At 37.1% G+C, this 16,579-nt stretch overlaps 2 protein-coding genes across 3 annotated transcripts in view; one reads left to right on the forward strand and one right to left on the reverse strand.

Annotated features, from left to right (window-relative positions):
• Positions 1-16,342, reverse strand: part of LOC120486139 (uncharacterized) — a 128,190-nt gene extending 111,848 nt beyond the window's left edge. Inside the window, exons 1-3 of one of the 2 annotated variants that reach the window (XM_089129153.1) lie at positions 15,086-16,342; positions 13,894-14,996; positions 10,734-10,845 (exon numbers count right to left, since the gene is read on the reverse strand). The gene's annotated coding sequence lies outside the window, so the exon portion shown is untranslated. Of the gene's footprint in view, positions 1-10,733; positions 12,616-13,893; positions 14,997-15,085 lie in introns of those variants that run through there. The other variant, XM_089129154.1, reaches the window with a different exon arrangement.
• Positions 598-10,740, forward strand: LOC148981875 (uncharacterized). The gene is made up of 2 exons (XM_089129056.1): positions 598-854; positions 8,051-10,740. The coding sequence occupies exons 1-2, from the start codon at positions 773-775 to the stop codon at positions 9,832-9,834; spliced, it is 1,866 nt and encodes a 621-aa protein (XP_088985182.1). The 5' UTR covers positions 598-772; the 3' UTR covers positions 9,835-10,740.
• Positions 16,343-16,579: the final 237 nt, after the last annotated feature.

The following is a 16,579-nucleotide window of genomic DNA, read 5'->3' on the forward strand; positions in this document are numbered from 1 at the left end:
CTGACTTTATATCGCAATTCTGACTTTATATCAGGCAATTCTGACTTCATATCTCAGAAGTGCGAGATGTAAACTCGCAATTGTGAGAAAAAAAGTCAGAATTGTGAGATAAAAAGTCGCAATTACCTTTTTTATTTGTGCCGGCCAGTGGGTAAAAATGAAGATGCTTCTGTTGAGCCCAGACAGGGGAGGATTTCCTCTTTCTTGCTGGCTCCATTAGGCTACCATGAAAAAGGAAGATGTCATAAAAAAAAAAAACAAATCCAAAAGGGCAATCCAAATCAAAAAGCAGTCCAGTCCAGATCCAAAAATCCAAAGCAATCGAAATAATCTTGTCTAATTAATATAACAAGACTATAGCTTGTATAATTGGTAATAACAATATTAATTATTATTAATAACTGATATAGTGTAATAATATACAGCCCCTAACACATATATGACACAATAATAACGATAATGAGATTTATCTGACTGACTCTCTGACGCTACAACTGCTTCTACTGTTCCTGAAACAGCCACAAGGTGGCGCGAGCCGAACCGCAGACCGAACCGATGACGTTTTTACACTAACGGTTGTCATTAGTCACGTGATTTTCACGGTAACAAATGGCTCTGAATGTCAAAACAAGCCACGATTCGCGGCTTCATCAGGCACGCCCCTTTTTCTCGACACAAGCTCCGACGGATCGGTTCAAATGTCACATCACTAACTACAAGTTTTGAAACGAGCTGGAATATCTGGAGGTGCTGCAACTGAACGGAGAAGAAGATGTTTGTTAAAGAACAGGAGATTGAGGAGAACTCGAGTGAAGCAGCAGATCCCTGGAGAATAAAACACGAGGAACAAGCAGGTTGGTGTCTATTTAAATTTAATGACTGTTGTGGTACATTAAGATAACACAGATTTAGACACGAGGTATCCGCTGAAAAAGTTCTTAGGCTACTAGAACCATGTTGTATTAAACACTTTAACAGTTGAGTAAAGTTGGCAATACACTCACAAAGTCGAACTAAACATTACACAAATGACACCACTTTTGAATCGTAGTACTACGAAAACAGTCAATAACTTCACTGTCACACACTTTAGTGTCACCAAATTCAGTTAATACACCACTGCTGTCTTGATGGTTATACTACAACACTTATTTTGGTAACTTATACAAGTGTTTTTGCATAATTTTATAATTTTTATTTATGATAAATATTCAATAACTTCACGGTAATGCACTGCATTGTTACCAAATTCAGTTCAAACATAACTGCTGTCCTGCTGGTTATACTACAACACTTATGGGATTTTTTAAAATTGTATTATAAATGTATAATTTTGATGATTTTTATTATGAAACATATTCAATAACTTCACTGTTAATTCACTGTATTGTTGCCAAATTAAGTTTACACATCACTGCTGTCCTGTTGGTTATACTACAACACATATTTTGGGGGGAAAAAATATATATTTTTAATTGTATATATAGAGCCTATGCAATAGGCTCTATGCACAACTTACTTCCGCATTCTGTTTGAACAGGTCTCATCGCTTCCGGTCCAGGTCTTTTGTATGTGCTTCATTCAATTTTTTGCGGTTTTACTCAAGATAACTTAAAAGGAGCGAGCAAAGATTAGCATAACCAATGTCCCTCACATGCAGATTGATATTTAAACGTTTTATATTTTTTCGTCTTCACAGTAACGTTTAGATATTTAAATGGAATAAAACGCCAATAACAAAGTGAACTAGGTAACGTAGGTTAGCTGATTACCTTAAAAATCCATATATTTATATATATCGTAATCAGTTCTTACGGCTGTTAACACTTTCTATGACAAGCGGTTGCGATGAGACCTTTTTTCCGGTTTGGTCATGTGACGCTCCGCATAAAGCCTATTGTAAATATATAATTTATTGCGATTTAAATTATTTATTAAGATATAAAAGGCCCCCCCAGGCTCAAAGTTCAGGCTCAGGATTTTTTTTTTTCACTTTAACAACTGTTAGTGTCTGATGGAGTGACGAGGACTGTCTCAAAATCTCTGTGGATTCAATTCAATTTAAAGAACTTTATTTATCCGTTAGGAACTTCATTCGTGTTGAGCATCAACAATGCGTGTACAGTTGCACAAACGTAGCACAGTATACCACACTCGCGCAAGTAATAAATAGTAATAAATAAATAAAGCTTGCAAAGCACAATAAGTACATGATAAATAAGCAGGCATCAAAAAGGTTACGTTAAAAATAGATAAAATAAGAAGAGATAAATAATTCACGAATCTGCACACATGGACATACATCTTGGTGAATGAGTGTGATGGAAATTATTTTTTAAACGCAGATATATCAGCTTGTGTGCTTTATTAAACATAGATGTGTTTATATTCTAGACAGATGTGTTTCTACAACATAGATGTGATCTTATATACAGTAGATGTGTTCTTATTTTATATAGATGTGAATTCTTTTAAACGTAGAGTGTGTTAAAGAAAACTGCAAGATGCATTTCCTCCTTTGCAAGTGGGACGTGAACAATGTACTTAAACAGTCTGTACATTGTCCAAAATAGATAAGCTTGCTTGTGCTAGAGCAGAAACATGTTTTTCAGGAAGGAGATGTCTTTAGGAAATTACCTGTGTTGTTACTGTGAATAAATTAAGAAGAGGTGTTAGACTGTCAAGGGGACTTAAGTGGGTACGAACAAACGCTATTGAATTCCGAGAACTGTGTGAGGAACTGAGATAAAAGGGGGAGGTGTACTGTTTAAAATATAAACTGGGTAAGGGGAGGAGACCTTTGCGCTTCTCATGTTAGACACTTGTCATGTGTGAACTGCCTTTCTTATAAGAAATAAATACTCGTGCTTATAATTTGAGATCTTCACTTGTTTAATTGCTGTTTAAAATTCAGGGACTTAATTTCCATAACAATAAGTTTATCAAGTATTCATGTTTCCAATAGAAGTAGGCACAAAATTTGTCTTGGCTCCCTTAGTCCTCTGTATCTCTGACCTGAGGGTAAAATACTATAGTGACTGTGCAATGTGTGAGTGGTGTCAGTAGGGCTGGGTATCGTAACAAGATGTTCGATACCGGTTACTGAACGATACTTTTTTCGATACTGTGTTGTGGAAATGATTCTCTGTTATTCGAAAAGATAGGAGGAAGAAGACAAGTGGAAACCTTTTCAAAAGTCAAAGTATCAAAAGTTTATTTTCTTGCAAGAAAACAAATCCAATCTTTTGGCGTTCAACATACAGAACAGTGTCTACATGTGAAGGCGAAGGCTAGTCCTTCTCATCATCCTTATATACCTGAAAACCCAGGAAACCATGCAGGCTATGTCTGGTTTTGCTACCGATTGTCTCTTACACCATCTAGCAAGGAAACATGTTTGCGCTGCTCTTGACTATTCTTGTAGACCGTATATTTAATTTGGACAGCACAATGACGTTTGTGTTAAGTTTCCTATGTTCAACTTCACCTCAATTTATCTCTTGGTTGCAAGTTCTGTTCGACCTCACACCTTTCTGCTCAATTTATCTCTTGGTTGCAAGTTCTGGTTTATCTTTAATTTGATCAAAACCCTGCACAAATATAACTCACACTTGAAATACAATGAGCTATTAAAATGTTTCCATGCTGCTTGCTTCTTTGTTAAACACAGAACATTATGTCCTCACACTAAGCTTACATTACTTATGCATTTCTAACAGTTTAGTTATACCTTAAGCGTACTCTAACTTATGCATTTCTAACAGCTTGTTATATCTTTAACAATGTCCTTTGGATTACATGAACATCTTCCTTTAAATGCTTATGAGTATATGTTAGATGATATGAATATTTTCCTTTAAATACTCATGAATACATCTTCTCCAACGTTAGTAAAAGTTACATACACATCTATCACATCTTAATGAAGGAAAAGAAAACATATAAAAGAAAATAAAGATCATATATGAAAGAAAAGAAACTTGTATAAATGTAAATGCAAAATTAGCCATTACAACTGTAATAGCTATTTTTATATTTACATGTAGATATGTTTCTTTTATACGTGTTCTTTTATTTTCTTCTATATGTTTTCTTTTATTTTATTAGATGTCTTAGATGTGTGTAACTTTTACTAACGTTGGATAAGATGTTACTCATAAGCATTTAAAGGAAGATGTTCATATAACCCAAATGACACTATTAAGATATAACCAAGCTGTTAGAAATGCATAAGTTAGAGTAATGGGGACAATCTTCTGCAAAACAGATGCATTTATTTCTGCATAGGTCTATTTCCTGGGTCTAAGGTATAAGCAGGTCGAAAAGGGATAAGCTTCGCCTTCACATGTAAACACTGTCTGTATGTTGAATGCCATTTCAATTCTTCAATACAATACAATATTGGTTTTACAATATCATTGACAAACCGCAGGGGGGTTGGATGCGGTCTGTCCAACCCGGTCTCATCCCAAGACGTCATATAACTGACGTTTTGGGACGTCTTTTGACCATACGTCAATATTCGCCTTTTTAGGGCCCCCTTAAACGTCGGTAGATGAGGTTATGGGATCCTAACTCTACCCCAGACCTAAACTTAACCCAAAACCTAACCCGTCACCTAACTGACGTTAAAGGTAAAGCGTCAGTTGTATGACGGCCCGGGATCGCCATCTACCGACGTTTAAGGGGGCCCTAAAAAGGCGGATATTGACGTATGGTCAAAAAACGTCCCAAGACATCAGTTATATGACTTTTTGGGATGAGACTGTGTTAGTCTGTCACCGATATACATGCACTTGGTTTTTGTCCCATCAGGTGGGGTTGCACTGTATTAAAAGCACCAGTCTGATGAATGACCTGGGCTTTTCAAGATGGTAATAATTGCCATCCAGCAGTGTTAGTATGGCATCATCCACACCTCTGTGCTGTTTGTATGCAAACTGAATGGGTCAATGTGGAAAATGACCTCCTCCTGAAGCTGGGCAAGAACAAGCCTTTCATTACCAAAGATGTTAACACCACAGGCCGGTAGTCATTGTTGTTGGTGGGATAGCTCTTTTTGGCTATTGGAAAAATGACTGAAAGGCATACTCCACTTTTTTTTTGGAAATACGCTAATTTTACAACTCCCCTAGAGTTAAACTGTTGAGTTTTACCTTTTTTGAATCCATTCAGCCGATCCCCGGTTCTGGTACCACTTTTAGCATAGCTTAGTATTCTGTCCTCTGCATGCGTGTACGTCGAGCATGCATATACAGATAGCTAAACACTATGTAACGTGATGAAGAGGCTTCAATGACCACTCAGAGGATGTCAATTATCTTCTTTACTTGAGTGCAATCATGTTGTTTCTCTCAATGTTACATTATTTTTGTGAAACTGAAAAGAAATACAAAAATACTAATTAGAATATAACCAAAATACAATTACTACTTACACAAATTTACATTGACATCGTTAAAGTAATTGTTACGAGATCACATGGCGATCTTTGAAATGTCCGTATAAAGCACGTGGAACCGCTAACGTGCGTCTAATATACTCATCTTAATAAGATACAGATACGAAGTATATAATATTACAATTATATGAAATAAACTTACAAGCAAAGCTTCTCTGGGGCATTACACAACAACACTGGAATCCAGAGAAAACAGCACGCGATCTCTGCTGCGCATAACTGGAAAAAATGGCTACTGAAGTTTGCGTGATTGTCACTATGAAGTACAACAAATAAAGTTTTTCCAATGGAAGTTCAACTAAAACTAAAGCAAACAGCGCCATCTAGTGGGGAAGAATGGATAACTCTAGACACAACATAATACTTAGCATACATCATTGAATTGCACAAGACCAGTAGCATTTCTCTCAAAAAAATTACCAAAGTGTTTCGATATTTTTCCTATTTAAAACTGGACTCTTCTATAGTTACATCGTGCACTAAGACAGACGGAAAATGTAAAGTTGCGATTTTCTAGACTGATATGACTAGGAACTATACTCTCATTCCTGCGTAATAATCAGGAAACTTCCCTGTCGTACCATGAGCGCAGCAGGCGTAATGTTATGACGCAGCGCCTGAAAATAGTCCCCAGCTTCTAACGTGACCGGGACTAAGTTTGTGTTGTCATCGCGCCTGCTGCACTCATATATATACTCGTATATAGAAATAAAGTTTTAAGTGATAAAATATTTGCTTTGTTGTGCATAATCCCACCATGTATTTAGTCATATTACAAAATAATTTATTGAAGCATCCAGATAGTTCACCACGTGAGCAAGCAGCTAGGCTCCTGATTGGTTAACGCGGCGCGAATTGACGCCAAAGTTCAGATTTTTCAACTCGCGTCAAATGCGTGAATGCACAAATAGCACTAACTAAATCATTCGCGCTTAACGCGCCAGACGCCTCGACGAATAAGGCGTATTCGCATCTTCCGCAACGCGCCAGACGCCTCGACGAATGAGGTGTATTCGCATCTTACGCGCCGCGCTCTACGCCTCATTCGCGCCGCAGGAATTTTTTACGCGCGTAACGCGTCTTTGCATTGACTTAACATTGAAATCATCCGCGCCTGACGCGCTATTCGCGTCCGGTGTGAAAGCACCATTATAATGTCCAACATGGGCAAACATTCATAGAAACCGTGATGTTACTAAACACTTGCACTCGGGAGCACATCTAAATAACTAGATAAACAAAAGCACGCAACAGGACGCTCACCACATGTCGCCATCACAGCGCCACATCACAGTATATTATTGTGAATGTGAAGTTACATTAGGAGAAGGGCTTTTATCCTCCTCCCCGCCATGATCTGATGAGGGACCATGGTGGAGGGCCATCAAAGATGGGGCCATCTGTCTAGTTTAATTTCCCCTTTGTCAAACTCAGACATCATTCGAAAACACTTTGGGCCGTGTTGGAGACATTTTCACAGCAGTGCACAGATCGCTCGTGTCTCAAGTAAATGGGAGCGGGAATCCACTCCTTATGAACTTGGGACTTGAGGGATTTAACACTGAACGCAAAACCCCCAACCTCACACTAAATGTCAGGCCCTGTAGATAGGCTAGTGTAACCCCTCCATCCGGGTCCCACTCGACCTGCTCCGAGTTTTTCTCGCACAGCAACTACTAGCTGGCCTCCGTTACACTCACCCCCCTAAACCTCACTCTCATCCGGGTCACGGCACCAATGTAACCCCTACTAGCTGGCCTCCGTTACACTCACCCCCCTAAACCTCACTCTCATCCGGGTCACGGCACCAATGTAACCCCTCCATCCGGGTCCAACTTAACCCGCCCCGAGCGGGCCTCGAACCCGGGTCTCCGGCATGAGAGTCGGGTGCTCTAACAAGGAGGCTAAAGACTGTCGCTTGAGCGCCTATTGAGGTCAGAGGAGTGAGGTTTACTTGCACAGCAGCTACTAGCTGGCCTCCGTTACACTAGCCTGCCTAAATAAAAATAATTTAGTAATCAGAAATGTAACACAGCATATTAGAGAAAGATGCTGACATCTCGATTGAATTGATGCTGGAAGAATGCACGTCCACAGCAGCCATGATTAACAGTGGTTGGCAGTTAAAGTTTTCCATGCAGAATTTAATATGATAACAGTCGCGAGACCGATTACTCGATCCAATCGCTTTGATGACTACAAATAAAATTAAAACAAGCATGTAATGAGTAAGGACCACAAACGGAGGGAAAATAGCGGAGTAAGAGGACCGATACATCACTTAAAATGTACTCTAAAGTACACAATTTTTAAACAACCCAAAAAGTAACATTTCTGATAAAAACTACTTAATTACTGTAATGTGAGTATTTGTTATTCTTTACTTTACACCCCTGGTTGTTGAATTCCAAATCAAAATAAATGTACCACATTCATGGACAGATACTTATTTGATAAAAATTATTGTAGTATTTTATAGCAGTTGACTATTACATCAGAGCTCACTTGTATGTCCTTTCACTTCATATTTCTCTATTTGAATTATTTTGATCTACTAAAAATTAAATTCATATTTTTCTTTCATGTCAGACCTGATGGAAGAGCGCGAGGAGAGTGAAGAACTGAGTGAAGAGGAGGAGGAGAGAGAAGAACTGAGTGAAGAGGAGGAGGAACATCATGTCCAACCTGGAGGAAAACCTTTGAGTCGCTCAAAGACTAAAAAGACATTTTTAAAGAAAAGAAGAGCCAAGAAATCTTTCACCTGCACTCAGTGTGGAAAGAGTATCACAACCAAACTTAGTCTAGAGATTCACATGAGGATCCACACCGGAGAGAAGCCGTTCTCATGTGATCAATGTGGATGGAGTTTCAGACAAAAACCAAATCTTAAGAAACACATGATGATCCACACCGGAGAGAAGCCGCATGAATGTGATCAATGTGGGACAAGCTTCGCAGCTAAATTACATCTTCAGGAACACATGAGGATTCACACCGGAGAGAAACCGTTCTCATGTGATCAGTGCGGGAAGAGTTTTGCATACCAACGAAGTCTTGATGTTCACATGAGAGTTCACTCTGAAGTGAAGCCGTTCACCTGCGATCAGTGCGAGAAGTGTTTCACACAAAAAATACACCTTAAGGTTCACATGAGGATCCACACTGGAGAGAAGCCGTACGCATGCGATAAATGTGAGAAGACATTCACAAATTCATCACACCTTAAGAGTCACATGAGAATCCACACTGGAGAAAAGCCGTTCATGTGTGATCAGTGTGACAAGAGATTCGCAACCAAACGAAATCTTGATTTTCACTTAGGAGTTCACACTGGAGTGAGACCGTTCGCATGTGATCAGTGCGAGAAGAGCTTCATGGATTCCTATAAACTTAAAAGACACATGAAAATCCACACCGGAGAGAAGCCGTATGAATGTGATAAATGTGGGAGGAGTTTCACGGATTCATCAAAACTTAAGAGACACATGAGGATCCACACCGGAGAGAAGCCGTTCACATGCGATACATGTGGAAAGAGTTTCAAGGATTCAGCAGATCTTAAGAAACACACAAGGATCCACACTGGAGAAAAGGCTTTCACGTGTGATCAGTGTGAAAAGAGATTCTCAAACAAACAAAATCTTAGGCTTCACATGAGAATCCACACTGGAGAGAAGCCGTTCACATGTGATCAATGTGGGAAGAGTTTCGCACAAAAATCATGGCTTGATATTCACATGAGAGTTCATACTGGAGAGAAGCAGTATATGTGTAATTGGTGTGAAAAGAGATTCGCTCGGAGACAAAATCTTAATGCTCACATGAAGATCCACACCGGAGAGAAGCCGTTCTCATGTGATCACTGCGGCAAAACATTTCTGCTGTCATCAAACCTGAAGAAACACCTGACAGTTCATACGAAGGAGAAGCCGTATTCATGTTCTGTGTGTGGAAAGAGTTTTTCACTGCTGCAAAGTTTACAAAAACATCAGAAAATACACACTGGTGTGAGAGAGTACATGTGCTTTGAGTGTGAAAAGACTTTTATTACAGCTGAACATTTAAAACTGCACCAGAGGATCCACACTGGAGAAAAACCTTACAAGTGTTCACACTGCGACAAGAGATTCAGTCTGTCTGGAAATCTGAAAGCGCATGAGAAGATCCACACTGGAGAAAAACCTTACAAGTGTTCACACTGTGACAAGAGATTCAGTCAGTCATCAACTATGAACAAACATGAGAGGATCCACACTGGAGAGAAGCCGCACACGTGTGATCAGTGTGGAAAGAGTTTCTCTATTAAAAATCAGCTGAAGATACACATGAAGATCCACACAGTGGAGAAACCACCTAGTGGAAAAACCAATTAGTTTCCTGACAGCCATGATGAGGGGCAGGACAGATTGTATGGGTGGGCGTTGTGACAATTTTATTTTGTGATCTTGAAGAATTCTACGAACTACTCATCAATTGAATCATCAAGATTGTCATATTTTATGTCTTTATAAAAGGCTTAACTACACTGTAATCAATTTAAGCCTCAAAACTATGTATATTTCCTTTGAAAAATGAAAAAGTTGGTTTTATTAGTGATATGGTCTATATTTTCAATAAATCACTGAACCACAATTGTCTTAATTAAAAATATTGTGTATTTTATTATCACCTTAATTTTTGAAAATTGTGAATGAAAAATTACAAGACCTGTTGTCATGGAAAATGCGGACTAAAGCACAGAATCCAGTCATAAAAATGTATTTTACTGAAATCTATGAAGAATAAATCAAAAGCAGGCCAGTAAAGACTTCAAATAAATCAATCACGAAATGGACTACACAGATGTTGATGTTAGATGTTGATGGTTTAATCACCATTTAAAAAAAAAAAAGGGAAAATAATCTTTGGACAAACACACAGACATCAAGAATCCACATATGAATCTCAACAATGGTGAAATGCTTTATGCCGCAATGCATTCTGGGAGGCACCATAGTTTAAAACTCTTGGCTCCCAGCACGCATTGTAGCATGAAGCATGTCACCATTGTTGAGATTCATATGCTGATTCATGATGTCTGTTTGTTTCTAAAAAACAAAAAGTGTAATGATTTTTAAAAACGGTCTGTAATGTATATAAAAATTCAGAATGTCTGCTCTGTGTCAAGAAAGGTGAAAGTTATTTATTAAAGAATACAAATTACAACTTTTGATCAGGGATAAGATTAGAGAACCAATCTATTTTTTAATTTTTAGTATGAAAACTACTATACCTGAACACGGAGGCACCATAGTTTAAAACTCTTGGCTCCCAGCATGCATTGTAGCATGAAGCATGTCACCATTGTTGAGATTCATATTCTGATTCATCATGTCTGTTTGTTTCTAAAAAACAAAAGTGTAATGATTTTCAAAAATGGTCTGTAATGTATATAAAATTCAGAACGTCTGCTCTGTGTCAAGAAAGGTGAAAGTTATTTATTAAAAACAAATTACAACTTTTGATCAGGGATAAGATTGATTGCACTTAAAATGCTAAGTGTCAAACTGCTCAACTAAATGAAACACTGATCACAATAATGGTGACCAAACATTTTAAAACATCGACATTGAAACCTCCGTTCACTGACGTCTGACAGAAATAAAGTCAGTCTGGTTAGTAATAAGTGAAGCTGGTAGGGCTGCACGTTTTCAAGTTTTTCATTAACCGTTAACCGATGCCCTTATCGGTTAATACTCGGTTAACCATGTGCGCACCGCAACCTCGAGATACAGAGTTAATTTTTAACACATTTTTAATAACTGGTTGGACCCCATTTGAAACTAAATTAATTTATAGAAATAAAACGCAGTGGTAAGTACAGAGCAGTTAAAGTAGGTGCGTTTCCATCACCCTTCAAAATGAAATTGCCAATTGAAAATAAGCACATTAACTCCGTGTCCACAAATAATAATAATAATCATTATTATTGTAACATTTTATTAGGCTGCATATTATGTAGAAGACGCCTTTATCCAAAAAAAGGAACAAAGCACAAATAAACACAATATTTTTGACGCATATCCAGTGTGTGTGAAGCGCGCATGGCTGCGAGACGCCCATGTGAACACTTGCAGTTCTTTCAGTGGAAACAACTTAAAATACTCTTTCATTTCTGGTCATACAGAAAATAATAATGCATTATTCGCAAATACATTTATTTGCGTAAACTCACAATAACAAGAAAACGTTGTTCTTTAACATTCAGGCGCGCTTCATGATCTCCGCGAACTGAAGCGCGAGAACTGAAACAGCCACCGCATTCGAATTTGTTCGTTTTAAATTGGACATGTAAAGCTTTAGTCCTTTGTAGGCTAAAGCTTTAAATGTCCAATTTAAAACGAACAAATTCTAATCGAAGGCCAATATCTTCTGACTATGTAATTATGTAGCTAATTAATTTCTCTCTAAATGTGCATCCGGAGATGGAGAATTGTTTTTAGCCGAAAATGATTTAGAAAACAATAGTTTATTAATAAATAATTAATGCCTCGTTATTTTATATTATTTTATTATCAGACACATTTATTATAGCCTATATAAATCACTTATAAATCCCATTTCTGCAGGCTGTGGTTACGGCTCTTCTCATTCAGCATTGCAGGGGAAAATATCATTTCCAGGTTCTAATTTGGCCTCAGAAAACCAGTAAAAATCTTTTTTTTCATATTAATTTGTCAAATATTTTAAATGTTTAAGGGGCAAATTCGTCGATATGTAGCCTATATATAGCCTATATACTTTTGCGTAGCATTTGGTGTATAAGCCTAGAGTTCAAATGAACATTTTGGTGTTCAACTTTGCTATTTACAAAATACAACAACCGTTCATTTTTCATTTTGCAATTAGGCTAACGGATTAAATAAGGGGAAACGAATGAACACAAAAGTAGACCGTTTGGACATAATACGAGGCAGAGTTCTTTTTTAAAATTCATAAAAGATACAAGGAATATAGCCTACTACAAAACCTCAAAGAAATGCCACAATCAAGACCGCGGAGCAGAAATGAGGGAGAAACACACAGAAACTCTGTGACTTTCCCTGCCATTAATGCTTGGATGACACACCACGTCTCCTTCCATCAGTAATAATAATGTCTAGTGCGGTGGCTGTGATATACCAACGTCCGTTGCCATAACAGTCGCATAACACCGTTAATAGAAACGCTGTCATTTCACAATATTTTTTTTATCGACAATCAGAAAAAAAAACGCAAAAGTTTTGTGCAAATATGTATTGACGCCACTTAACCGAGCAAAAAGTTTTAACTCGGTTATGAAATTTTAAACGGTTAATCGGTTAACCGGTTAACCATGGACACCCCTAGAAGCTGGTAATGCTGTTTGTGGAGTTTTTTAATCGTCCTCTACTGAGATCTTCACAGATTTAATGTCTACTTTGTATCTTCGTCTGATTTAATCTAAGGCTGTGACTGGAAGTCAGTTGTAGTTCTTGTGTTTTTCTTTCCTTCAGTGATTCTGCTTGTTAACAGTAGTTGTTCACCACTAATACTCAATCATCACCCAATTAGTCACTTAATTATCTCATTAACTTTAACACTCTGTAGAGTGGGACCATATACACTCTGAGCAGAGTTGATTTAAAGGGTATATATATCATGCTTTTAAATCATTCATTTTTACATATAAATCAAACCGTTGTGGTCTATATAAAACATAACTGCAATGCTTGGGTCTGAATTCCTCATTATTATAGCTCCACAGGCCCCTTTTCTGATGTGCGTCTGTGAGCGACCCGTTTCAAAGCGGCCCCTTTAAATAAAAAGGAGATGCGTCATACCCCACCCGCTCTCCAGGTCGATGAGTTCACGGTCGGTTCAACTCCCCACGTTCGGCCATTATTGTAGTTCGATTAGAGATATACGATTATATACAATACCTTCAAAGAACATTTTTATTCACACGTTAACAAAATGTCAACAACAGAAGACTTGTCCATCAAGCCTTACATATTCGAGCCAGAGCGAGCGAGTTGATAAAGACGACAACGAACCTGCAGAACAACCACTTCTTTGGTATGTGAGTTAACTGTTTTGTGTTATTAGTGAAAGTCGACTATTTCTCTTGTTAAAACAAGCACACTGACAAGGTAAATGACTACGGTCCGATCTTACCACTAAAAATCTGTATTGATAATATGATACGTTTAGAAAAGCATCAGAAAAGCAGCTAAATGAGCATTGAAAACTCAAGAACAATAATACTGCAGACGTGTAACGTTACTTCAAAACCAAAACAAAGAAAGACAAAGGTACTGCTAAACCATGACCACTATGTGTTTTAAGAAAGTAAAGTACTTTATTTTTATTAACGATATTTACAGCTTATCGAAATGCTCTGTTCGTCGTCTCCAAAGATAGAAGGAATTTACCTCTCATTCAGACGAAGCCGATCGGCAAACCCTTCTTTATACTGGCGGAGGTTGTTGAAGTGGGAATCCTTTAAGTGCTTCAGGTCACTAACAATTGAACATTTTGACTTGCCCTCTCGTAACTTCTGCATCATTGAGCTCGGACTACAAAATCGGAGCGAGAAATAATAATGGCGGATTGCTCGAAGTGTTGGGCCGGTGGTCAATGTCCTTATTTGTCAGTTCCGCTGCAAATACGGCGACGCACTTGCTCAAAAAACATCATAGAAAACAGAAAAATCTGAACAGGTTGAAAAATATGACCAAAACAGAATATAAAGATATAAACGAATCACCTGAAGAGACTAATTTCATATTTTCTGTACTTATAAACACTCCAAATATACAACAAAATGCATTTAAGGGCTAAAAAAGTGGATTTTGCATGATATGTCCCCTTTAACACTGGGGATTTTGCTGTGTAGTGTCTGAGAATATTAAACCACAAAAGACTGCATGCTCCGCATGTCTCAATGAATGAACATTTCGTTTACCACACACACTGAAGCACTCATGACTGTGTTTTCACTATATGAGGACATGAATGCATGAACTTCATCTCCAGAGCCACTCTGAGAATCACTTCATGATCATTTAACCGTTTCACTTGAGAGAAACTCGTCATATCATAACAAGAAGAAATTGTGACCAATATATTACTGTTGTGCAGTAGAATGTAGCTATGTCTCAATGTAATAATAATAACATTAGAAATAATAATAATAAAAAAATTAACAGTAATCCTCTTGTGCAGCACTAAGTTTGACAAATTTAATTTGATTAAAAAAAATCAATTCAATTAATGTTTTATGCCTTCATGTGATTGCCAGAGAAATTAAAATACACAATTCAAAATTTCTGAAAAACATAGCTCAGAAGATGAAAGATGGCAGGCTTATCTGTAGTGCAAAGGTGGGTAGTGATGACGTAGGAGGTTGTCCAATGCTTAGTTGTTTGGTGAGTCGTTAGTCTGCTCATCAAAGTAGTATATGCACAGTGTTTGGTCAGCACCACTTAGCAGTATCCACAGTTGACGAGCAATTGCTACATCCCTAACCAATCCTCTACAAGAAAAAACATCAAACACATCAATTACACTAAATAGATTCACCATCAGTTCACCCAAACCTTTCACACAAACAATCAAACTTACGTTTGAGCAGCAAACAAACAGTTTCTCACACAGGATTGGAAAATAGTTAGCAAACAACCATGAGGCAGCATCAAACAGACTTCAATATCACTTACTCTACTGCTTCCTGTTTTATCCCATATAATGTGCCCTCTTTCATGCCTCTAGTGGCTAGGAAGAAAATAGCACCCACAATTGTAATGAAAGAAAGCCTGTGACAGGCACTGACCGATGACCCGCATGAGCAAATTACCTCACAGTGATGCTGTACAGATTTATCTCAATAACAGTCACATGAACAGATTGATAAGCCGCAATGTTCAAGATGGTCAACTCACTTCAGCAGCAGTTTGATTCTCACGTGCCAAGAGTTCAACTTCAAAACATTATGAATTTAAATATTTGAGTCAAATGTGCAAAATAAATATGGAAATATCAATTTAACCCCTTAACTGTCACCGTCCCGGTACCGGGAGGCCTAACTTTACTTCACTATATTTCTATTAAATCCTAATCTAATTATGACAAATTATATATCGTTGGAAAGGTCTAAGACTTCTAAATAGATATTCTACCCCTGTTTTGTGTTACAAATTATGTAGGAAGAGTAATTGATGAATTTATTTATTTATGAATTCTTTAAGAGTGCAACTTCAAAAAATCTGCATCATAACAGGAGTTTTGACCTTTGTCACAAAAAGTCGATGCACCCACTTTTAATCATTGAAACTTCTGCTAAAAGTTCATAATAAAACATATAATATAGTATTTTTCAATAAAATAAAAAAATATAGTGTAATATATCCTCTAAAAATCATGATATTTATATTTATTATCCTCTAAAATATAATATTATTTCTTATCGCCTTTTTTATTATATCACATGTTTTAGTAGTTATCATAAATTAGGTATCATTTGAAAGCTTATAAACTCAGAATTCATCGTGTGAAAACTGTTTTATAATTGAACGTTGTGTTACCATAGAAACGATACTTATTTTATCAGGCTCCTCCCCTTTTGGGCATCATTATATTTCATAATTTATGATCAAAACCTTTTCTAATCTTGACAAAACACATATTGTCAGAAAGGTCTGAGTCTCAAGGTTCCACATTTTGTGACAGAAGTGATATTTGGACAAATGTATTAATTTGTTAAGGCAGAATGTACGCAACTCAATTCAATGGCACCCGGTGGCTATTTTTGGTACTACGCCTAAACAAAATCTCATGGGAACTTCAATTTTTGTGATATCAACTTCAAATTTGGAACATAACTTGATAAAAAATCTTACTTTGATTTTATAATAATTTTAGAGTAAAAAATATTTATAAAATATATATGTTATATAAAATAAAAAATATATAGTACAGTATATTTGATTTACTGTCAATTTAAACTTCCCTAACTTTTTTTATACTTTCATTTTTTCTGAAGTGTTTTCTCTTCAGCAATATTCTGCTGAGACCAAACTTGGGTATATATTCCAAAGCATTCTTAAATTACAACCATTT

This window comes from Pimephales promelas, chromosome 3 (genome assembly GCF_988280905.1).
Source record: "Pimephales promelas chromosome 3, fPimPro1.hap1.1, whole genome shotgun sequence".
In the NCBI taxonomy this organism is placed as follows: Eukaryota; Metazoa; Chordata; class Actinopteri; order Cypriniformes; family Leuciscidae; genus Pimephales; species Pimephales promelas.